Source organism: Actinia tenebrosa, unplaced genomic scaffold, assembly GCF_029948245.1.
Source record: "Actinia tenebrosa isolate PJP-AT-01 unplaced genomic scaffold, QUT_ActTen_1.0 PGA_scaffold0__85_contigs__length_37466705, whole genome shotgun sequence".
In the NCBI taxonomy this organism is placed as follows: domain Eukaryota; kingdom Metazoa; phylum Cnidaria; class Anthozoa; order Actiniaria; family Actiniidae; genus Actinia; species Actinia tenebrosa.
This window is the reverse complement of record NW_028292569.1, coordinates 19,122,766-19,148,109: the sequence shown is the minus strand read 5'-3', so window position 1 is coordinate 19,148,109 and position 25,344 is coordinate 19,122,766. Positions and strand designations below refer to the sequence as shown.

The following is a 25,344-nucleotide window of genomic DNA, read 5'->3' as shown; positions in this document are numbered from 1 at the left end:
GTTTTGACGGATGGTCAAACAATATTCCCTTTAGATGCAAAGCTGGTATTATAGGAATGTTGTTCGCTGGCCAATTGCCCTATTTCACTATGACGTCACATCAAAACAATCTTCAACAATCTATTGTTTAAACGCAAAGGATCATGGCCGTCGGACGGGGTCAAATCAACAGAAATTCAACGAAAATTGTTCTAAAACCCGTATCAATTCACGAAAAGAAGTAGAATAGCCAGCAAACGCACAGAATATTTCATAGTACATATTAACACATATTATATCTGAAAACACCTGGCCATTTTAGATTAAACTGTTTCGCTAGGAGTAAATTGCGTTGAATTTTCTATTGGATTTGGCGATTCTATCCCCAACATAAACAAGCAATGACTTCATAGTGAAATAGGGCAATCTGAGTATGTCAGAAAATAGACATAAATATTTATGAAGTTTTGAGAGAAGAATTTGATGGTTCACTGTATCAAATGCTTTAGTGAAGTCAATAAACAATCCACAAGTGAGATTCTCAGAGTCAATAGACTTCCTAAGGGTGTCAGTAATCTCTAAAATTGCTTGCTCAGTGGAATGGTTTTTCCTGAATCCAAACTGAAATTTATATTAGGGCCCGTTCGCACTAGGCTAAATTTATGTTTGTTTTGCAAAAAAATCTGTCAACATCAGCCGTTTCCTAGTGCGAACGCAATTTTTTTATCTTACCAAAATTTGTCTCGCTCTACCAAACTTCAAAGACGCCGTCGGCTATCCAGAGATAATAGTCTTTTGTTCACATCAGATATTGAAATAGGAGATAAGAAAAAGGAAGAAGAGGGTGAATAGGCCCTTTGCAGCTAGTGGTCACGTGCTTGGATACCGCTTAGCAACACAAAACTGGAGAGCAAGCCTTCCAGTAAACAAAAGTTGTAATAGGTCAAGCACGCGTGGTTTTATACGATAGTTTCATCGTTCAAAACGCTTAATCCTTTTGCCCTATCTACAAACACAGTAAGATAATCTTAAATTCTCTCCTTTGGACTCGATTTTTGGTTCGAAGTAACGATATTCTTCGCGTTATCGCGAAAAAATTGTCACCGCCGGCCCGCTCGACGGCTGAAAAACATGGCGACTTCGCAAGGTATGTACTTCAAAACTCTCCTTTTTTTTGGTTTCTTTTCAATTATTGGACTTCTAAAATCTCTAAAATAACAGTTTAGATTGTGAATGGTGATCGATTGTAATTGGACGGCATTTTAATGGACGATTTGTTTATTTTTTGTGAGAGTGATTCCACGTCTAAAGTCAAGACTAACCCATGTTTACATATATTCGCTGTAGATGTTAGAACTCCCGACGAGCCATCACATACCAAGAAAAATTCTTCGTACTGATATTTTTATATTTATTTTTGTTTTAGATGAAGTAGAAACTCAAGACATCTCTATCTTTCCTTCCCTCACCTTCGATGATGTAGGGAGCTACGCTATAGAGAAGTCTGGCTGCACAAGCACTTCGAAAGCGTACAAATTTATGGCGGAACCAGGCTATTTACATGACGTTAAAGGTACTTGATAGCCAAAATGTTTTTTCTATTTCATTATGATATGAATGGCAGACAATTCACACTAATTTTTCCAATTTTTTAGTGATATATACCGACCAGTGCGTGAGAGTTAAATGCAAGTGTTACCGCTCAATGAGGAAGTCTGAACCACCGCACATTTTAGAGGTGTCAGTCCAGAACAACAATTTGACATTGCTGTCTGGGCTGTGCTCATGTGTAGCCGGGGCAGGTGGATACTGCCATCATGTGATCGGGCTTCTTTACTATTTAGCCCTTCTTAAGCAACTGGGACATCGGACATTGCCTGATGAGCTAACATGTACCAGCATGAAGCAGCGTTGGAGCATACCTAGAGGATCCAAAATCGCACAAAAAGAAATACAAGACGTGCTAGTGAAAAAACCCCAACTTGGCGCTTCGTACAGTAGATATATCAAGAGTAATTTGTATTCCCCATCTACCCAGTATCCTACCCTCACAAAAGAGCACTTTAATGGCTTCCAACCACCTTATCCTCTCTTTACAACCATTCTGCCCAATCAAGATCAACTTGGCAATATCCCATTTGTACAGAGCAAGTTTGGAAATGTCCCAAAAGGCTGTGTCCTGTCATATCAACAAAAGATGTCAACTGACTACATCATAAATGATTTTACTTGCACTTCTTTCCCAGAGCTTCCCCTCTCAAGTGCAGAGGACAGATTTAATAACAATGTGTCAATCTGTCTTGACAGTCGTCAACAATCTATATTTGGAACATTGTCTGTGACAACAGAGTCATCACTGAGAGTGCAGCAGCAAACAGTCACTCAAAGTCAGAGTGATGTATGGCACCTGCTCAGAAAAAAAAGGGTAACAGCAAGCAAATTTGGCATTGTCGCTCGCCGGGTGTCACATTTTGACACCCTTGTCAATCAGCTAAACCCCACCAGATTTGTACAAACTGCAGCAATGAGAAGAGGCATTGAACTTGAACCACATGCTGCCATGGTCTATGCTAGCAATGCAAAGGGTGGAAGAGTAAACCTCTTCCCATCTGGGCTGATTGTCCACCCAAAGTGCCCATGGCTAGGTTGTAGCCCAGACAGGAAAGTTTATGACCTTGATGCCGTAAATAATGGTCAGAATCCCTTTGGCTTGTTAGAAATAAAGGTCGTTAAAGAGGGGGAAACATCATTTGACAATGTGAGGTATCTCACCAAGGACCAGAACACTAACCAGTACAAACTGAAAACAACAGACATTTATTATTACCAGATCCAGTGCCAGCTTGGACTCACAGGATTAGAATGGTGTGATTTTTTCAGTTACATTGACGAAAATTTGTTTGTTTGCTCTAGAATTAATTTTGATTCAGTGTTTTTCCAGCAAGCAAAGGACAAAGTTGATAGTTTTTTCTTCAATTACTATTTACATTAATACACTAAGATTTTTGTTGTTGTTCTCAAACCATGGCCAGATTTCTTATGATAACATAAATATAATAAAAAATAAATTAAGATTATGAATTGATTTGTCATTAATAAAAATAATATAATATTTATCATATTAGTATTATATTTATTTGTGCTATTTAGATTTTGTGTTTGTTCATTAGTTTTTTTTTTTGAGTTTTCATTTACAAACAAATTGAAATAGTTACAAAAAGCAATCCAAGACACATGATAAACCAACCTGCATTAAAGATTATCTAATGGGTTATGTAAGCCACATTAATCATACATTCACCAACTTCTTACAGACACTATGCCTCATTATTACCATTGGATAAAATAAGTGGGCCTTGAAAATTTGTAAGGAGGCAGGCTACAGTATATAACTGATTGACTGAACCTAAAGTGGACAATGGCACATCTGAATCAAAAAAGTGGTACTCTTTGACTCTTCTTATTGCCCTCTCGACATGAATTCTAAGACTTGCTAGTGTCTTTGTTTTTTGAACATCTGCGGCAGAGAATTGTTCCTGACTTTCAAGAAACGGAGGAATATTTAACTCTATCCGCTTCTCCCTAAGTAAATCTTCAATGTCAAACCCTTTGTCTGCCATGACTGAATCACCAGGTTCTAACAAATCTAGAATGCCGCTGCACCTTGTGATTTCCTTATCACTAATCCCCCCTGTGTAAAGGCTAGAAACGAAGCTAATAGCTCCATTAGGGGTAATGCCTATCAAACCCTTGAGTGTAGTATTACTCTTATAACTAGAATAAAGCTGCGACTGAAGTAGTAGGGAGGTAGGTGTTTGAACAAAAATCTCTGTACAATCTAAAATGACACGTGTGCTTGCATAAAGCTTTTTAAAACCTTCTGGCATAAACCTATCAACATCTTGCCTTGAAGGCCAGATCACTTGACTACCAAGAAGAAAATACAAAAAATTAGTCCATGTGATCAATTTCCTGCAAACTGACGATTTATGTATTCGGAACCTATGAGCTAAATCCTGTCCGAATAGACCTAGTTTGAGGCGTACACAAAACATAAACAATTCATCCACAAGAAGCATATTTCTTGAGTCTGGTCTACTTTCTCTTTCTCCAGAGGCATAACAATATGTCATTTGTGCAGCACATGGCTGCAAAAACTTAAAAAAGAACTGAATATGTAAATAGGATGGGAAACCTGTATAAAATCTTATGATCTCATTGTCTGTGCCAAATCTCTCAAGCCCAAATTTATTAAGTGCTAATTGTTCTGCAGCTTGCCTCTTAATGTCCTCAATTTCTTTTGCAGCTTCAACTTTAACCCTTTTTATTTCAGTGAGGGCAGCTGCAGTTTCATTTCTACTTTGTTCAAGTTGCTTTTGTGCATCTTGGAACTGTGCTCTGAGTGACTGGACTTGTGCTTGTAGGTCATCCATGCTGAAGGTTGTAGAAGTGCTGGGACTATTATCTTCATTGTCATCACTTTCATCTGTCTGAGTGTCTCTGTAAAAAGGTTTTGAAATTATGATGACACTCAGTTCACACTCAGTTCACACTAAATAAAAAATTATAAAAGACTAAATTATTAAAATTATAAAATTATTTTGGTTTAAACCAAAATAAACATCAAGTACAATTCCATCAGTCAAGTCTAAATGAAATGTATTGAAGTAGAAATATGTGATATTCATTACCTATCTACTTGTCGAATTATCTTTCTTCTTGCTTTGGATTTGGTTGACCAGTCAAAGATTGATGGTACAGCTTCTCTTTTTAGCAACTGACGTCCAGAATCAGTGGGAGGATTGTAATCTTCCTCAGTGAAGTGTTTTGAGCACACTCTGGTACTTTTGTTAACCTATTATAAATCAAATGTCCTTTTAATAACAATGTAACTGTATTCAACTATTTTTATCTTCATTACAGTTTTTTAAAGATCCACAGGCAATTCGTATTGTGCATTGATATTGTTAGATTCCTATATACCTTGAAGTGTGGGCCCACATCTCTTCGTATCTTCACCAGCCATTCCTTTTTCAATTGCTCATCCCTTGCACGGCCTGGTAAGCGGTGAAACTTTAAATCAGGATGATATCGAGAATCTCCGTTACACAAGGGAACACAACAATGGTACGAAGAATTTTTCTTGGTATGTGATGGCTCGTCGGGAGTTCTAACATCTACAGCGAATATATGTAAACATGGGTTAGTCTTGACTTTAGACGTGGAATCACTCTCACAAAAAATAAACAAATCGTCCATTAAAATGCCGTCCAATTACAATCGATCACCATTCACAATCTAAACTGTTATTTTAGAGATTTTAGAAGTCCAATAATTGAAAAGAAACCAAAAAAAAGGAGAGTTTTGAAGTACATACCTTGCGAAGTCGCCATGTTTTTCAGCCGTCGAGCGGGCCGGCGGTGACAATTTTTTCGCGATAACGCGAAGAATATCGTTACTTCGAACCAAAAATCGAGTCCAAAGGAGAGAATTTAAGATTATCTTACTGTGTTTGTAGATAGGGCAAAAGGATTAAGCGTTTTGAACGATGAAACTATCGTATAAAACCACGCGTGCTTGACCTATTACAACTTTTGTTTACTGGAAGGCTTGCTCTCCAGTTTTGTGTTGCTAAGCGGTATCCAAGCACGTGACCACTAGCTGCAAAGGGCCTATTATGACTAAATCTAGTAACATCATACCCTATATCATTAAAAAGCGATTTATAACGAAAAAAACAATGTTACTCAACTGCTCAAACTGGCAAAGTTACCAACGATAAAGAACCAACATATATAGGACATTGCTATCTTATGTATAAGATAAAAAATGGACTTCGCCCATCTAATGTGCAAGAATTATTTGAAAAGAATAATTATAGTAGTCATAATAAGAAATAGCGATTTTGTGATACCTAGGTTTAATACTGTTTCTTGCGGCAAACATAGCTTAAGTACCTTTGTCCTATGCCTCTGGTCCAAATTAGATATTAAATCAGAAATTCCAAATTGTTAAATAGTTTTAAGAACAATATAAGAAAGGATCTTGAAGCATTGCTGAAAGACAAATGTCACAACTGCCCTCTATGTAGTAATTAATGACCATATTAGCTCTTAGAGTAAAATGACTATTTAGACTTTTTTTGGAGGGGTTTTATACCATGTTCAGGCTTTATTTTAGATGGAATACTTTGTAGTTTAAGGATATTTTTTGTGAAGAAACTTTTTAGATTGTAAATAGCATGTGTTTCTGAATTTATTGATTAGTTAAATATTAAGATAAGTATCGGTGCATATTTTTCGCGTGAGTTCCTGGCTCGCTTGAGCGGTTGGGGGCCGGATGGTTATGGTAGTCATTCGGTTTCTGCTCGCTTGAGCAGTCCGGAGTTCTGCATGAAAACCACACGTATATGATGTATGATATATTTTATATTGTGTATATTTGTTTTTTCTTTAGATAGGTGTCCCCAATTAGCCTACTTTATTGTAAGCTAGATACTCTAAAAATTATTTCGAGAACGATGCAGGCAAACGATGTAAACAATAACATAGGGGTGCAGCACTGGCAATTTTTTTCTTCGACTAAAATCCTACATTACTAGTTCAAGGCTTAGCATATTTTTGGTGGCTGTTAATTGTCACACGATTATTCATGTCTTTGAACATGAATGGGGGTTGATGGCCGAACAGCTTCATCCAAGTCAACGGTCCAATAGCGTGCTCATGCAAAATATTATTTCAAATTATTTCGAATAAAAAGCTTGGAATTAAGCATGTTATATTTTTCATTAATGCTTTTTTTAAATACTGAATTTGACGATACCAATCTTGCAGGATTAATTGTAACAGCGAAATAATTTTTTTCTTATGACCAATGAATCACAACGGCTAACAAGAAATAAAATGCGCAGCAGTAATTTTCGAGGCGTGTTAAGGAGCCCCGTCTCCAATCAATCAGTTTGGAGTAACTTTGGTAATTTCGTTACCTTGATTGACAGCTGTCGCATGTGTAATAGGTCAGACTACACACGGTAACTATGTAGCATACGCGCGCATAGGACTCTTAAGTAATGCCGTGAAGACCATTGGGTACTAATGCGCAATTTTGCCATTTTCTGACACAGGAGAAAATTACAGATTTACCACAGGCAACCCTGTAATCAATTTTGACTACATCGGAACAAATTCATTTCTAACTGTCGCATGTGATTGGTCAGAACATGATGTTTAACATTCCAGATTTAAGGTGGCTCCATATAGTTTTTGTACGCGTGCGCGCCAGGTTGTGCACGAGCATGCGCAGTTGCAGTACTTGAAGAATTTAATTTTAATGACGTCATGAAAAGTCTGTGGCACAAAAAATAAAAACTCGAAAAATACGTGGCCAAATATCTTTAAATTTCTAACGTTTTTTTCTTCGTAGAATGATAAGGCAACTGACGCAATATAAAAATATTTGGAATACAGAAAACTTTTTATCTTGAAAACTCAACATTTCTTTAATATTCTGTATTCTGTAGTCACGATTTTAATAAAACGCTGTCATATAATAGGTAACCAAACAAACTTTGGTATTCCGCAATCTAAAAAAGATTGACCACGGGAAACTCGAGATTTTAATTTTTTAATGGCAAAAAGGGCTGACGTCTCGTTGCTATTGTAACTATTCACGTGATCATTTTCACGAAAAATGATTTCTAAACTCATAGTTTTAATATGGTTAGCGTATCAGATATCACGATATATATCTGTATTTGCTATGAAATAATTTCTAGTTCTATTACTCTAAATACCGAAACTATATGAAGCCACCTTAAACTGGCTTATATCAAAAACATAATTACCCTAAAATGTTTGTTTTTTGCATTGATATTCTGAAATATATTTTAATAATAAGGGAGCGTTCATAATTTATCTGGTGGTTTTTGAGGAGGGTCATAGGATTTATATTTTATCCCGTAACATTTGGGGGGGTGGGGGGGGGGGGGCAGGCTTAAAAGCGGGCAGGGCCTAGCAAAAGGCTTGCTTTGTCATCAACTACATATTTTTTATACAAATTAAGGTGGCTCCACTGGGTTTTATCCGCGCAATACCAAGCAAATTCAACTTACGCGAATTTACGCGAATGCGATAAGAGGACAATAACGATGAAAAATCAAATAAACAAGGGATAAATAGAATCGCCGTCCTGTACAGTTCTCAATGCAGATTAAAGTTTGAAAGCTTTAAAATGATTCAATGAAAATGAAATTTTGACATCTTGTTGCCTAGATATTGCAGTTAATGTTGACTAAATTTAAAAACAATTCACAGAGTAGATTTGAATTTACGATCATGTTCATTGACATAACACAATAGTCCAAAAATACGGCTCATAGCCAATTTAAGTCGACCAAATATTTTGAATTATCAAATGGTACGATTTCTATACAATTTTTACCTATTATTTCAAAGTGATTCACCAACTTCTTTAGATAAAATTAGGGACTCAAAACTGAGAAAATACTACTTTTCCACAAAGTTACTAGTCTCCATCGCATCCGTTTTTAGTGTCGGTCGTGGGGAGGGAGCGTTGCGTGACGACCGACACTAAAAACGGATGCGAGGGAGACTACAAAGTTACTAACATGTTTTGATTTTGCAAATTTTTTATACTTTAAAACTTCAATATGCAATTTCTCGAAAATGCTCATACAGATTTTCTTCAAATTTTCTGTACCTTGAGCAAATTACTTATCCTCCAATATATCAAAAGCAATTTAAAAACCTAGGTCAAAAAATGCAGAACAGCAATCTTATATTAATTCCGATTTCAGTAAAAACATGCTCATTCGAAAATTTCATCTTTCCTTTGAAACCTCTAAAAACAATTTTAGTATTGGATTGTTTGCGTCCGAGTATTTGCGATTTGAAGTTGCATGGTATCGCGCGGATAAAACCCAGTGAAGCCACCTTAAAGAGATGGTTCTGTGTAAATGGTATGCACAGGTCAAATTTTTGAATTTTTTCCCTGCTGTTTAATGTTATGCATTAATGAAAATAGAACAAATATCTCTTATTTTTTCTTGTTCTTTAGATGTTGAAGACTCATAGTTTGTAAGACAATATATTGGAATAGGCTATGGGAGGGGGGCATCGGTTTCGTGTCAGTTGGTGTTCCATAGTTTTTTTTTGGCAGGGGGGAGGGGGGGTTCAGGGTCACTGAAAATATGTTATGTAGGTTTGCGTGGGGGAACCCCCCCAAATAATTTTTGTTTCAAAACCTAAAACCCCAATATCCCCCCACTAGATAAATTATATGAATGCTCCCTAATGGTACAAACCTTGATGTTATTAGGAGTATTGGCAATTCTCTTATTAGATGTAGGTACAGACTTTGTTGGTGGCTTGAGCTGAGCATTAAGTGTTGGATTAAGTCCCAAGACTTGTTCTAACTCAATCTGAAACCAAAATTTATTATCCCATTCATTACATGTCCTGTACCATATTGTAAGGTGTTGGTAAGTAGTCAGCCTACCAACCTCTTATCCACATCTTACCGTAATAGTGTGGGTTAATCTTAAGATTTACACTTTAGGTGACTCGACCCAATAATTTTGAATGAGTATGTAGACCAACTTTGATCCCCCCATGCCTAAAGAGATTGATTCCAATTTCATATCCACTAGGACACATGTTTCGTATAGTCTACATTTTTTTAGGAGATCGGATCTCATATCATGTGGTAATGACGTCACCCCTGTTTTTAATCTGAGTCGAATTTTAGCCCCCAATGGCATTTTCTAGGGAAATGCTTCATGCTGCCTATACCTTGAGCATTCGTCTTCCTCTGGGCGCAGTTTTATTAAAATCTATAAGACGAATTTGGAGATATTTGGAGATATCTAAATTTAAAAGTATTATTTATGATTTATAAACCATGCATTTCCCATAGCCAAAAATTGCTACTTTCTGAGGTATCTATTTACAAAAAACACCGCTCATTCTATTATCGTATGTCCCTAATACTTCACTGAAAAATTAGAAGGTAATCTAGCAACGCAATCTCGCCAACACTGAAAATATATGATTCGAGATTCGACGCAATGATTTTCTTGCGGTCTTATGGACACTTTATAGCTAAGCAGTAAATCTACAAATTACACCTTATACAAAACTTTGCCGGCCGTAAATTAACAAACACTAGTAAGTTTGCAGTAATAAATTTGGTGCAAGCTGATTAGCTGGAAATTTCAAAATGTTGCAGCCATGTTCACATGATGAAATTTGTTGCGAACAAAGTTGCGTGCAACAAGCTTGGGGTAGACACGCTGCAACATTCCTGTTGCGTGCAATAATGCATGCAATGTTGCACCGTGTGTCAGCACTTTTATACTCGCTGGAAAAGCTAAATAAATGGTTGATATTTGGTTTAATGCGTGATTCCTTTATAACAGTGTTATTTAACTTTATAACAAACTAAGCTTATCTGTATGGAAATATTGAAAACATTCTTTTATTATTCACCGATCCCAGGCGATCGAAGCTACTTTTTCTATAAAGTAAAAACATAAAAACAACCTGAATTCTTGAAGATTACTTTGTGATCCACCTAAGCGTCGGTTACATTCTATAAATAAAGACCTATTAGTAGTTCCTGGGTCCTGTACAGCCACATACGGAGATAAAGCTTTTACAATCGCTGCTCCTAAAATATGGAACAAACTTCCGCAGCATATTAAGGATGCAGAATCTGTTAATAAATTTAAATCTCAAAGAAGCATTTAATTGCTGATCAATAGAGTTTTTCCGCACAAGTACCTTACACATGCTAATATACATTTCTTGACCTTAGGTATGGTAATTCGTTGACACCCAATTGTTTTAGAGTTAGTCGAGTTTTTTGCTAGCAAGGTGGATTATATAAGAATGAGAGCTACAAGCTTCAAGAATAATATTTTAATTCAATCAAAAAACACCAGTTTCTTATTTTATTCCTAAAGTTCCTCAAGCATTTTGTCTGGCTTGGCCAATACTTTATTCATGATACCCATGCTCTTCGTGGCCTGTTCACACGTGGACTTGTGAGTTTCTTGGGCTTCGTAGGCTAATACTTTATTCATGATACCCATGCTCTTCGTGGCCTGTTCACACAGACTTGTGATCTACTTGGGCTTCATAGAATGCTTCTTTCAGGCTTTTCTTCCGTTTAGCCTGTTGTTCGTCACCCAATTCACCTGTCGACGCGTCCTCGACAAACTCAACCATCTTTTCTCGTCTTCGCTGCTCCGGTGTTCGTTTTTGAGCGTATTCCATTTGATTATCAAGTATTCTTGAACTTGTTTCCAATTCCGTTACGTTTTTTCGCTGTCTGGTTCTCTTTTGGCTTGCACTCTCTTTATTTGCTCTCGTTACCGCATCGTGTTTCGACTCCTCTCCCACTATTCTCTTCAGGCGGCGAATGGCAGTGGCTGAATCTTTTTCGAGATAGTATAGTCCAGTAGACGAGAAGACGAAGGCACATAGTGGACATAGACATTTCCTCCTCATGAACACGCAAATGATATGCGACATTTCTTGCCACATTCGATTTTTCCAGACTGGATTCTTAAGTAGCACACATGATTCCCAAAGCTTTCGTTTGATGACTCCAATCGGGCTGGGATGGCGCTTGATTTCCCGCCAAACTTATTTCTTTTGGCGGACAAAGGCTATGCAGATATCCCACCTCTTTTGATTCCTTTTAAAGATAATCAGACCAGTTGTATTTGTAACCACAGACAAAGAAGAAAAGCTAGACGCTTTAACCTAGAACTTTCGCGAACATAGAACATAGAAAGTATAACATGTTTTTAAATATCTAAAATATTATAACTGTATTTCTGAAATATGAGGGCATCCAAGGTGGTTATTACGTACTGTTACAGAGTTGTGCACCTTCTTAACCGAAAAACGTATTTCTTTGTTTGAGCAGCTAGCAAGAACAAAAAATTAATAAGAGAAATGTTCCGGGAAAACTTTGTTATAAGGACTAGTGTCAAATCATTGTCCGTGGAGGAGGTTGTGTATCTGATACAAAATCGTCCTGATTTGCATAAACTTTAACTCCAATTTTCTTAGCCAAATTTAATTTTATCCTTAAAATTATAGTAGAACATAATATAATAATAATAATAACTTTATTACAGTCTCTATTTCTTCTAGCCGGGCACAAGAGCCCTACTAATCGGGGAGACAACATGAATGAATACACCTAGACGTTTCATAAGTAATATACAATACTCGTGCCCGTGTTGTATCAGATATACAATCAATCGCCTTCGGCTCGTGGTTGTATATCTGATACAACACGGCCACCCATATTGTATGTAATATATGTACACTCGACTGCAGAAACGTTGTAGTATACATTTATACAAATGCCTAATGAGATGCATATTGCAATTTTACTTTTTAAACCCTCAAAACCAATTGATTTATAATCTGTAGGATATAAAACACAAGAATAAAATATTCTGTTCATTGAATGAAACAAATAATAAATAAAGCGATTTTTCTGTTTTGCATATCATTAAATATATTGAATAAATCAGGTATTTGTATAAATGTATACTACAACCTTTCTGCAATCAAGTGTTTATATATTATATATAGATACGGCCATTTGTAAAAATTATGGGCGCTTCCAATATATATACAAGTATATCAAAAGCATACCAAAAATTATGGGATAGCCTCCATTATATATTTTTTCGAGTTGACTATCACTAGGGCTTTCTGAAAAAAATATCAAGAAAGATATCCCGCCATGTCTGATATACTTTTGATATACTTGTATTTATATTTGAAAGGGCCATAATTTTTGCAAATGGCTGTACATACGAGTATATCAAAAGCATATCAAAAATTATGGGATATCCTCCCTTATATTTCTTTCCAGTTGTCTATCATTAGGGCTTTCTGAAAAGAATATCAAGAAATATATCCCGCCCTGTCTGATATACTTTCGATATACTTGTATTTATATTTGAAATATAATTTTTGCAAATGGCTGTATGTATATCTAATGAGATGCATAATACAAAATAACCATTTTCAACGCTTAAAATTAACTGATTTATAATCTGTACGATCTAATGGACAAGACAAAAATATTTTGACAGTCATTGAATGAAACAAACAAGAAATAAAGCGATTTTTCTGTTTTGCATATCATTAAATATACTGAATAAATTAGATATATGTATAAATGTATACCACAACGTTTCTGCAATCGATTGTATATGTAATATATACAGTATGAGTGGCCGTGTTGTATCAGATATACAACCATGAGGCGTAGCCGAGTGATTGTATATCTGATACAAGACGGACACAAATACTGTATATGACTTATCAAATGTCTAGGTTAGTTCCTTTGTGTTTCACTAAAATTTTCAAAATTAAAGTGAATTTGGCCAAGAAAATCCAACTTAAAGTTAATGCAAATGAACACAGTTTAGTATCAGATTTACAACACTCTTCATGGTCGTGCTTTCTGTTGTGTTTTCCTCATGAATTATTAATACATACATAGTTTATTCAAATCGCAAATAAATTATTGACAAATAGTAAAATACAAGTAAGAGCAGAGGCTAGCAAAAAGCGATACAAATAAGACAACAAAGCACAATAATAGGCGACTTGAAAGGAAGTTATGAGGTTATCCCTATGTGAAAACTCCCAAGAAAAACAACAAAACATGACAAAAATGCATTATAAAGAAAGACCCTAAGCAGCGTAATTAGCGAAAAATGCTCTATAAATGAAGTATAAGTATATGAATATGTACTAAATAAAGGAGAGACAAGCTCTCCGCCACCCTGAGCCCCACCCCCGCACGCGCACCCACCAGACAGATTATGAAGTCTGTCCGCCTGATGAGCGCACGCGCGAGAAACCCAGAGCAACAGAGAACCCGTCTCCTCCTTAATCTAGACTCTACTAAAAAATATAATTAATGAGTTTGATAAATAAATAAATAAATAAATTTTTAATAATATATTTTAGTGAAACACAAAGGAACTAACCTAGACGTTTGATAAGTCATATACAGTATTCGTGTCCCTGTTGTATCAGATATACAATCACTCGGCTACGCCTCGTGGTTGTATATCTGATACAACACGGCCACTCATACTGTATATATTACGTATATATATCTTGTAGCTTTATATAATCGTACATAGAAATATACTATATGCATCAATTTTCCCATTATATTATATTCATATTTATATTTTATTTATGTTATGTTTTGTACATATATTTCTTTTATCTTGGAAACGCATTGAGGCTTGTGAAATGCGTAAGAACTGTTAATTAAATTAAATCTTTGACTCCATAAAAAAATATAGTTACTGCTGCTGTTCTCGGCTTTAAATTTTTCTCAAGCCAACGAAATCTGCACCTTTGGGTGTTTTGCTTTTACCCACGGGAGTCCATCGATGTAGAAGCACAGCAAGTGTGTGTTTAGGGAAGCACGGGTGGCGTAACGGTGTTGGTTCTCTCCTGTGCTTCGAGGGTTTTCCGGGTTCTCCGGTTTTCCTCCCTCCGCAAAACGACGTTTTGGTGGCTGACTACTTTGGTAAATAATAAACAGAAAATTGAAAATTCAAACTTTTTTAACTTTAAATTTAATGTTGATTTAAAAAATGCAAAGAAAAATGGGGTGTCCCGGGATTGTTTTTGAGATAATAGTATGCATAAAATATTTACTCAATTCTGATTGGCTGACAGCAGTGCAGTTAAAATGAAATACCAGTGAAAACATCTGTTTTACCAGTGAAAAACTCTGTAATGCCAGTGCAGATTACAAATTTTCAGGATTCTGATTGGCTAAAAAAACAATTGAAATTGAGTTAGCCAATCAGATTATAGCAGTTGCCATAGCAACAGAACAGCCATTCTTCTCTGGAAGTTCTCAGAAAATTCAAGATGGCACGTTTTCATCTTAAAAATGGATTTAAAATGCTACAAAACTGATGATTTATGTAAGTTTTGCAGAATTTCTTCGCAATATGCTTACTTGTTTTTTCAAAAAATGATTTCTAAACATGTTTTAACTTTTTAAAGATCAAAAGTAAGCTTTGTTATTCCCATTCTCTCATGGCATAATTTTTTTGTAAAAAAAATATATTGATAATGATGACAGAATGTGATTGAAACATTGAAATCTATCTGCGTTAGTCTTTCTGATTAATTTAATGACAAAAGTCAATCTTATGAATAAAATATTGTTTTGTAAACTGATTTTTGACAAAAATAATCACAAAACAAATGAGTTCTTTGCTTCGTGCATTTTTCCAACACTTCTTTTTGCTTTCTAATTTGGTTGAAAATTTTTCATGTATACTAAATAGATAGTAATATAGTTTCTCGTTCAATTTGGAAATAATTTGATTTAAGAAGCAAAATAAATAATTTGCTACGCTTAATCCAGGGTTTGCTCTTTGCCATTCAAAACGTTATATGATCTCCTTTAATTTTCCTTAAAAAAATGGAGATTCATTAAAAAATATCAATAAATTATAAAATTATAAGATGTAAAGCAATCATGAGAGAGGTCTTGAGCAAATATTAGCCTGTATTTACCTTTTAAAAGCTATCAAAACTACGAACAATCAATATGGGTGCTCATCAAGAAAATGGTGGAAAACAGTGGATAAGATTACAGGGAGAATATCTAAGGAGGCACGTTTGTCTAGTATCTTTAATTTGAATGAAATTAACAAATATTTTCAACACATCAACACTGAATGTGACTATGAACTGCCCTCTATATCAAGACTATTGGTGATAATACTAATATTCCTACTATTGATGAACTCGCTACTCTAAAATTCCTATCAAGTGTAAAGAAAACAGCAGCTGGACCTGAGGGAATTAGACATTGGTTATGGAAGGATTTTGCTCTTGAGCTTGCTCCTGCAATAACCTACCTGTCCAACCTGTCTATCAAGTCTCAAGCTGTCCCACTTCAATGAAAATCTGCAAACATAACACTCATCCCTAAAGAATCTCCTATCTCTAAAATGGAACAATTTTAAAAGACCTATTTCAGTCACAGAACCAAGTACATGTATAATGATTGTGCTTCTAGAGATGTATTCCATTAAGAACTGGGCCACCGATAACAAGATGTCTATAAACTTATCCTAAAACTAAAGAGCTAGTGGTTTAGGGTAGATCAGATGCAGCTATTCCACTTCCTCTAAAAATCTACAAAAAAACTACAAAGCTTTCGCTGTTGTATCACAGCGTGGGACGATCACAAAAGAGCTAGGCTCCAAAATAGGTGAAAGCCCAAAGATCAAATTAGAATTTAGAAGTTGATTTTTAAGGACGGAGGAAATTAACCAGAGAACCTGGAGAAAAGCCCTCAAAGCACAGGAGAGAACCAACAAACAACTCTACTCACATACTACACCGAACCTGGCAGAACTCGAACTCGGGTCGCATTGGTGAGAGGTGGAGCAATTAGCAGCGCACGCCACCGGTGCATCCCTATACTATACACCTCCTCTACTGGGTATTAAACAGGTGAAACTACAGGTGTATTTTCAATCGCAGTCCAAATAACTGGGACTCTCAATTTAACAATATTATTATATTAAGTAAAGCAGGGATAAAGGGTGTATATATTAACAATCTGCAAAAGGTATGGATAATAGTCAGGAGAATCCTCATTATCTTTTTAATTCCCTCATAATGTCACTTTTTAAATATGCTCTTCCTGTATGGGGGTGTCCAAGTCACTCAAAATATTTAGTTAATATTGACAAATTACAAGAGGGCTGTTAAATTTGGTTACAGTATCTTAAATATGTAACACCAATTAATGAGATCATAGCAAGTTTAGATAGTGTAATATGGAATAATATTATTAACAATCTGGGGCATCCTCTTGCACATGACTACTTCCACCTAAAAGAACTAGAATTTTACGGTCAAGAAGCCACAATTATATATTACCTAAGGAAACTGAGCGTTTCAAAAACACATTTTTAAATAGATGTCTTTTTTTATTAAATTATATTTCTCAATTTATATTTATATATTGACATTATTCATATATACAATACTTATATATTATTAATTGATGTACATAAGCATAATATAATTCTTTTAATATATTAATTTGTAATTAGGAGCGTTTGTTTCTTAAAGAATAAAGAGCTATTATTATTATTATCATTATACAACAACCTAATTATGTATGCCAAAATCCGGAAAGGAACTGGAATTCCAGATTGAGTTATTTGATGACTTTGATAAGTATGGCATAAACGCTCTGCTACAAACTGCTTTCAACACTGTTGTTCAAAATTTTACTTCTCCTTTTGATTCTTAGAGACTCTGATACTAGTAAATTGTCCCTGCCGCCAACCATTTTTATTTCATAAATTATTTCATCAAAAACATCAATAAATCACTTGACCCTAAAAGCGTAAATGTCCTACATTACTACTCTACATAGATGCGCAACCTTTCCAGCAATCACATCACATATTGATGTCATGAAGTTATCAGTACCTTTGGAAGTGATCAACCAACTAAATACTCCATGCATGTTGAAATCAGGTTCTCCACTCCCCCCTTCCTGATATCTCTTTCTGACTTCATTGTTTTTGGTCTTTCTTTGATTAACAATGATTGTCGCAAGACCAAAATGGGGCTTATTCACCTATTGGGCACTCGTAGTCCCAACGGGATTAATGAACGCTTTGCTTTCAACTAACCCTTTCTTTTGTCTTTTGATTGTTTGTTTTTGTTTCCTTGCCTACCTTGTTCCTATTGGTTTCTTTTGTCTTATTCTATCATATAAACATTCCTTTCTACCACCTCTTTCTCTTTTACTCCGACAAAGGACTAGCGTCCGAAATGTCAGTAAGTTTTTTCATCTTTTCACGGTGTATAATTTACCTTTTTGATCATTACCCTTCCAGATATCCCAGTGTACCCTGCTCATGGGGTCTAGTTTAACTCGTTTTCAAGTCTGTCTTATGGTGTCGATCTGTCTTTAAAAAGATCCGAAATCTCCACAATTTGGATTTTAATGAAAGACATCCAAAGGTAAATTTCACTAAACTTGATATTCAATTGGATTGTCTGTAGCTATCTTTTACTTTTCAAGGAAAATTAACCAGGAATTCAAAGTGTAAAAATGTCGGCCATGGAAAACTTTGTCGAGGAATATTTCATGGTGGTGGGCGGTGTACATGTGACAAAATTCCTAAGTGGGATAGTATGAAACGATGTAGTGCAATTCAATTTGATTTTTTCACTTAATGGTTTTTATTTTGGGGGACATTACAATTAAAAATAATGTAAGCTTTTTTCCCGATTATATTTTCACATTACAGTTCTATCTAATTTGAGCTCACTGTGTCCATGGCATTGTGAGCTCCACTTTTAGGCAGTGCCTAAATTTATATACTAGTTAGTAGTGGACTCTAAACCCATAGTTTTCTTTTGTTTTTTTATCAACTGGTACTTACTAAATAGTCATACCTATTTCTTTCACAGCTTATCATATCTACTCAACAGTAGACTCAATACACAGTTTGTAAATGTTATTAAAATATTAAAGATCTTTGTGCCCGTCATAAAGCTTACATTCTCTTATCGGAGAAAAACATGGGATTTGAACAATAATTTTGGTACTTAAGGATAGACGGCCTTCATCACAGCAACACACGTTGTAAGACCAATAACATTATAAGCATAACATCAGGAATAAATATATGTTGAAACCATATTTGATTTTGTAAATTTGAGACTGTTGGATAATACTCTATTTCATCAGCTACCCATGATCAGAGAACAATATTGCTTCATCATCGTATACAATAAATAACACATCTTCCAACAGCACGTTATCGCAAAAATAACTACTATTAATATTTGGTCATTAGAGCGACAATTTCAATAAGAATTTTGGAAATGCATATTTACAATTTTCTTTGTTAGTACAGTGTATGTTGTAATCTTTTTTATCAGTATTTTTAACACAAATTTGGCTTTGCTTTTTCTTCCATGAGGGAGACAGGGCTGCTCTACCTAGCTACTACAGCTGTATAGGACCAGCATTTTCCTGGGGGAAAGGAGGGGGGTACGGTCAATCAAATAATATTTCATTAAGGGAAATTGTACTTAATTCATGATTGGATGAACAATTCTCAACTTTTTCGTGCAAGATTGTAGCCTCATTTGATGCTACCCCTCATAAAGGTAGAAATGGCAATAACTTTTTATCTTAGGTACTGTGCATATAGGGGAGGCCTGCAACCTACAGTAGACAACCTTTTCTCATTGATTCTACTACTGTACCTAGTCCTTTGTTTCTTACCTCTTTACCCTTTGTTTCGCCATTCTCAAACCATTCAACTGTAACACTCTTGGTTTCTATGTTCACCCCACTAACCAATGCAGAGTGAACGCGACCTACAAAATTTGAAAATCATTAATCATGTAACTAGTTGAAAATAGACATGGAATAGACATACTAAATTCATGCAAGTACTCCCATCTTGTTCATATTTTATTCTTAGACTGTGGAAGGTAATCATGACCAAGAAAATTAAACACCTGAACGAAAATTATTAATAGTTGTTAATGTGCCTATCAACCCTACAGGATCTCTCCCTGTGATTTCAAATCCCTTATCTAATAATTAAAATAAGAATATGGCCTTTACTTTTCTTTTATATATCTTTTCATTGCCAAGCGAGATATTCAAAATAGAAATCACGAAATGATGACATAGACCCACAGAATATTTGTGAGAATGACCTTTGCTTTTCTTTCATTTTATCTTTTCATTGCCGAGACATTCAACATAGAAATCACGAAATGATGACATCGACCCACAGAATATTTGTGAGAATGACCTTTGCTTTTCTTTCATATATCTTTTCATTGCCCAGATATTCAACATAGAAATCACGAAAAGATGACATCGACCCACAAAATATTTGTGAGAATGACCAGTTTTGAAATACTTTTCATCAATTAATGATACTGTTTTTTTGGTATTTAAATTCTCTGCTGACTTTTTCGGCAAACAAATAATCGTTTTCTTGTCTTCTTAAAAAATTTAATATTCAAGTATGAGAAACACGACGATTTACAATTTTTGTAAGGTCAAATAAATACTAAGGTTACAAGCCTGTGCATTAAACGAGTACTTGTTTCAAATCAATTGTTCTTCCTCTCCCCGATGTAGATGTGGAATTGAAAAAGAATCAATTATGCATTTTTTCTTTAAATGTCCCTTACTGTATATGCTGCTCAGAGAAATTCTCTTTTTACCTCAGCTGCATTGATTTGTGGTAGTTTGTGGCAAAATGTTTCTTCAAAAATGCAAAAACTTAGTTGGTTTTTATATGGCTGTAGAGACTTAGACTTTAAAAAAAACCTTAACTTTTCACTGAAGTACAAAAGTATATATTAGCTACAAACTGTTTTTTGTTCACCAAAGATTAATTATTTTTTCATTTTATTTTACTGTTTTCATTTCTTTCTTTGTACTGTAAATATTATGGATATGAGCCCCCTGTTAAGCTTTACAGCTTTTGGGGCAAATGTTTAGTCAAATATGTTTAAATAAAATAAATAAAAAATAAATAAATACTTTGTTTTTTCTCAAAATTGGCCTCAAAGAATTTTTTCAAAGTCTCGTATATTATGCCCACATATTTATGTAGGTAACGTCCAGATTTTGAGATATTATCCGATCTTGATAAAACTTATATCAAAATAAATTTTCATTTATTAACTATATCTCTGGAAAAAATAATAATTGCAGTCCTTCTACAACGCGAGATACAGTGGATTTTGTTCAGGTGGTCGGGAGTTTTGGAAGCTGGAATGAGCATCCTTAAGAAACTATTAACATTCCAAACAACTGACTCATGATCATAATTGGTATCCGGTCTTTTTGTTACCTTGCACTTTTGCTTCTTACCTAAAAGGTCGATTCGCTACTTAATAGAAGTCGATTCGCTACCTTATCTCAAAATGTTAAATATCACAATATCAGGAATATATATTACTTAATATATATTAATTTTGAGTCTATATCAATAAATTTAAACTGTGTTTTACGCCATCGAAACTTATAAATTTTCTGCTCATGCAGATGTCGATCAAGAAATCTAAACCTAGCGAAGAGAGGATATTTACATCTCATTTACGTGCGAGTTAACGATGACTAATAGAATTTTGCGTTCAATGAAGAACTTTTCTGACAAATAAAAAGATTTAGTTACAAAGAAGAAATCTAGTCGAATTTTTCAGAGTTAATTCCCGGCCCGGGAGTTATTTCGTAGCAAAGTAGCGATTGGATTCTCGGCGTTGTGTGACAACAAACTATTCCAAAGCTATGAGAAACGAGAAAGGAAGGCTTGTTTTTATCCCTGCTTTTGCTTGATGACTAAAAGTATGACTTTAAGATAAAAGGGTTTATGTCAAGGAAGAGTTTTCTAGTGGAGCTTTTTAAAGTTTTTTAGCTTCGTAGTAAAGTAGCGAATGGACTCCCGGCGTGAGGCGCTGTTACAACAAAAAGTGACGTGCATGGGGGAAAAATCTTAAAACGGGCTAAATTCAAAAGATAACCACGCAGAGCGAAAGAAGTGCTATTTCTCAATGATCGGGTAAAATTTCGAGGCTTTATTTCACGATTCAATGATTTTATTGAAAGTTTTGATGAATCCCCATACATTTCCTTATAACAGGACACCACAGAAACCAAGCTTGGGCTACCTGTGGATAGGATAGCTTTGTAAGCAACAAAATCAAGGCAATTACAAATTCTGGGATGCATAACATGACAATCAGTTCGCCAATAATAGCAAATCTTCAACTAAATGAAGAGGCAAAGAAAGCAGAAAAACATAGTAAATAACCAGAAACATCATAGCTCTTCTCCTTTTTTCACATTCTAAGAAAGCAAATAAAAACGCTCCTAAGCCTTGTTGTACGTCCAGACAACACGGAATTGTTATTCTCGATTATTGAGTTATAAGTTGCTACTAATGTGGTGAGTCTATTTGTTTCTCACTGTCAACTCCTAGTTTGTGTCAAGCTATGGTTATATACAAAAGAGTAATTTCCAGTGTTGTGAATCTGTAGCCACACGACCCTCGTACGATCATCGATAGAAATTGTTCAAGGACATAAATCGAAAAAAATCGATATGTATATAATCAATCAATCAATAAAAATCTATACAAAAATTTAGTGTGAGTTCGATTTTTAACGGTTGATAGATACAATCGATATCAATCAAATCAACGGTATCAATTGTTATCAATTTATTGATTGGCAAAATGGATATAGATTTTTATCGATTGACTACTCCGGGCAAATACGCTTTGAAATTTCTTTCTTTAAAAAAACATTCAAATAATAACAAATTACTTAAAATTACTGATAAAATACGATCCAAAATGTCATAGAGGAGGTTTACAGGCATCTTGAGATAAAGTAGCGATTGTGCTTCTTCGAGGTAGCGAATCGACTTCTATTAAGTAGCGAATCGACTTCTATTAGTAGGGAATGTGCAGTAGCAAAAGTGCAAGGTAGCGAAAAGATCGTAATTCTCATAATTTATATTATTGCTCCCCTAGGTGCAAGGGGTAGTCCTTTTGAGGGTACTGTAACGAAAACCGACTTTGTAACATTGGGTTAGTGATCTTTTGTATTTGCCAAATAAAATCTGAAACTTTAGCAACATGAATTTGAACCTCTTCCAAAAATTGTGGATCAGTGAACCCTGCTTTGCTCTATTGTTTTCCCAAATAAAATGCAACTGAACAATAGGCATATCAGTGATACGTATATGTACCTCATTTAATAAATTATTATTAATGTATTGGGAAAATAAATTACAGAAAATATCCATACCCCTACCTTAGGCGGCATTTTTGGAATTTGAAGGAATGGGAGGGTTTTTAGATCAAGAATTTTGAAGGAGAGTAGAAGTATGTTGGTCTGGAATGTCAAAAATGTTTCAAAATTGTTTTTGAAACATTAAAATATGTGAAAAGGGTGGATCAGGAACAGCTGATCTTAGTAGTTTTGATCTCATCATAGTCTTTCCATCGCATCATACGCTGTACTGTTTTTTTTTTGTTCGCATGATCATAGTGTCTAAGTTTGATCACATTGTACGCCTGTGGTCAGGTATATGGATATTTTCTGGAACTATTCATTATTATACAAGAAGCCCAAAATAAAAATATTAGAAAACAGAAAGAAAAAAAAAGTAAATTATAACTGTCTATCTCGCAAAACACAATTAATATTATATTTTTTGAAATGATTCACATATTCAATATTTATTTTTATCTGGCATGGTTTTTAACATCGTGCAAGCTACTGATCAATAATTTTGTCTGCAATTCACACAACTCATTTGTCATGTCTATTTACCGACCACAAACCCAAATAAAAATACCATCGAGGACTAGTCACACCTTACCCCCCCCCCCCCCTCTTTCCACCTCCCTGGATCAAACCCTGAGTGATCTACCAGTGAAGTCAATTATTCTTTTTTTCTGAGGTTACAAACAAAGGTTACATTACAAAGTACCAGATTGTGTGTGCTGTGGCATGGTTATTACCACAACACCACACACAAACACCTTGCAATATAGGTGGGTGTAGGATGATTAAATTTTTTTCAAATCATTGGCACATCAATATCTCAATGGCAATGTTTACAAACATTATGTCCACCTATTGGAATCAAAACTGATACTGAATATGTAGAATGATATGGAGTTTGAATCAAAGCCAACTGTGCTTTTATAAAGTGTGAAAAATATTTCAAAGCTTCTATACCTTATATATATCTTAGAATGAGTAATTAGTAAAACAAGATTATCATCTTCATATGAAGCTAATATAACCTGCGTCTTGTTTGATAAATGAAAAAAATAATTTGTTGTAATCTTTTACACTTCATTTTCCAGGAATTTATAACAAAATAACAAGGCGACAGTGAAAAAACTAAGAAGGATTGGCTAAACACAAAGTTCAGTGTGTCAAAAGTTCTTAGTGTGATATACATTAAATCAAGTTTGCATATACTGTAGTTTATATACATATTTCATTCTCATATATATCACATTTATGTTGGCCAGTCCGATTTCTGCCTATATGGATCCAGACCAAATCCACGGAAATATCAAATTCAAGAATATGAATTTTCCTAATATTTACAAGTGAATATGAATAGCCTAATTTACTAGAATACTAACACACACCTAGTGATCTTTAGAGAAAATAAATTAATCATATAAAATCTAGCTAAATAGCGAGGTTCAAATGACAGACAAACTTCATTTCATGTACGTTTACATGTAAAAGTGATAGAGTTTTTAGAGTACATTTGTAGTTTTCGTTGATGATCCCCTTATGTTCCAGTAATATTGCCTTTGATATGTGTTTATGTGTGTAACCAAGACGCAGTGCGATTAAAAACATTAGAAACGAAGATTCTCTCCAGCAGATAAATAAATATTACCTTTATTCATATTTACTATATGACCTGTCCTCGTATGAGTTGAACATGAGAAGAATTAATATTGTATATGATTAAACAACTAATAAAAGGGGCTCGTATATGTGAAAGATTAAGAGAGCTACAGTAACTGTATAACCGTGAGAAAGCAAAAACGGTCTCAAAACAAAACTACTCAAATTTGGTTTGAAGGCACTCACCATCAGTCCTTTGAATATCGACCTTCGTGCCAACCACCACTTTGCTGTATTTCTCCATTCTAGCTACGAAGCGAGAGTGAAATTTATAAATCTAGCTTCGGTCAGCTTTTTGGTAAAAAAGAAATGGATTCACATCAAGTATTTCAATAAGTTTGAAATTTTGCTTGAACCAAACGGCAATGGCGATAAATCTGAGCCCCCTGACGTCTGTCGACTTACACAGCGGATTCTAGCAACACCACCAAAGCATTATGGGAGAAATTTAGGAGAATCAAACAAAAACTAAATTTGCCGGCAACAGCCAAAAATCGATTTCGATCATATACGATTATAGAGAAAGCTCTTTCTCCCGTCCTGATTCTAGTATTCGGATCAGGAAGCCAAAAAAAATTTTGGTAATACCATACTTTGTTGTTTTTTTAGTATCCCTTTATTACTGAGGTGGGTATCCTTTGGCACATGACCACATGACCGAGAATCTCAAGTCAGCTGAAAAAATATTTTTCTATTTTATTTTGCCAAATCAACCTATTTAGTGGACTAATTTCGGGGAATTTTTTCAAAACATTTCCAAGCAATTCCGGTAAACAAGCCATTTTTCACGCGGCGAAATGGCAAA

The 25,344-nt window shown here is 34.9% G+C and overlaps 3 protein-coding genes across 5 annotated transcripts in view; 1 reads left to right on the top strand and 2 right to left on the bottom strand.

Moving 5' to 3' along the window:
- Positions 1–24,927, bottom strand: part of LOC116298233 (kinesin-like protein KIF2A) — a 97,398-nt gene extending 72,471 nt beyond the window's left edge. Inside the window, exons 1-3 of the mRNA XM_031706616.2 lie at positions 24,726–24,927; positions 19,348–19,442; positions 9,302–9,418 (exon numbers count right to left, since the gene is read on the bottom strand). Of these exons, the coding sequence (XP_031562476.2) occupies positions 9,302–9,418; positions 19,348–19,442; positions 24,726–24,783 (270 nt within the window). The 5' untranslated portion in view covers positions 24,784–24,927. The remainder of the gene's footprint in view (positions 1–9,301; positions 9,419–19,347; positions 19,443–24,725) is intronic.
- LOC148913653 (uncharacterized) lies at positions 844–2,971 on the top strand. 2 transcript variants are annotated; one of them, XM_089034619.1, is made up of 3 exons: positions 844–1,126; positions 1,406–1,552; positions 1,635–2,971. In XM_089034619.1, exons 1-3 carry the CDS (start codon positions 1,111–1,113, stop codon positions 2,969–2,971), a joined length of 1,500 nt encoding a protein of 499 aa, XP_088890745.1. In that variant the 5' UTR covers positions 844–1,110. The 2 variants fall into 2 exon arrangements, with proteins under 2 accessions (XP_088890745.1, XP_088890742.1); XM_089034616.1 differs by lacking the exon at positions 844–1,126 and having other exon boundaries at positions 1,327–1,552.
- LOC148913652 (uncharacterized) lies at positions 2,781–5,671 on the bottom strand. Of its 2 annotated transcripts, XM_089034612.1 has the most exons (4): positions 5,357–5,671; positions 4,963–5,156; positions 4,671–4,834; positions 2,781–4,479 (listed from the first exon to the last, which is right to left on the bottom strand). In XM_089034612.1, the coding sequence occupies exons 1-4, from the start codon at positions 5,370–5,372 to the stop codon at positions 3,297–3,299; spliced, it is 1,557 nt and encodes a 518-aa protein (XP_088890738.1). In that variant the 5' UTR covers positions 5,373–5,671; the 3' UTR covers positions 2,781–3,296. The 2 variants fall into 2 exon arrangements, with proteins under 2 accessions (XP_088890738.1, XP_088890735.1); XM_089034609.1 differs by having other exon boundaries at positions 4,963–5,671.
- Positions 24,928–25,344: the final 417 nt, after the last annotated feature.

What these genes read in the sequence shown, in the direction of transcription:
- LOC148913653 (XM_089034616.1), top strand. Translation starts at nt 1,327, where the DNA reads ATGTTAGAACTCCCGACGAGCCATCACATACCAAGAAAAATTCTTCGT. An exon ending in CTATTTACATGACGTTAAAG is followed by an intron (nt 1,553 to 1,634) that starts GTACTTGATAGC and finishes CCAATTTTTTAG; the next exon opens with TGATATATACCGACCAGTGC.
- LOC148913652 (XM_089034609.1), bottom strand. Translation starts at nt 5,238, where the DNA reads ATGGACGATTTGTTTATTTTTTGTGAGAGTGATTCCACGTCTAAAGTC. An exon ending in ATGTGGGCCCACACTTCAAG is followed by an intron (nt 4,835 to 4,962) that starts GTATATAGGAAT and finishes GATTTATAATAG; the next exon opens with GTTAACAAAAGTACCAGAGT. An exon ending in ATAATTCGACAAGTAGATAG is followed by an intron (nt 4,480 to 4,670) that starts GTAATGAATATC and finishes ACCTTTTTACAG; the next exon opens with AGACACTCAGACAGATGAAA.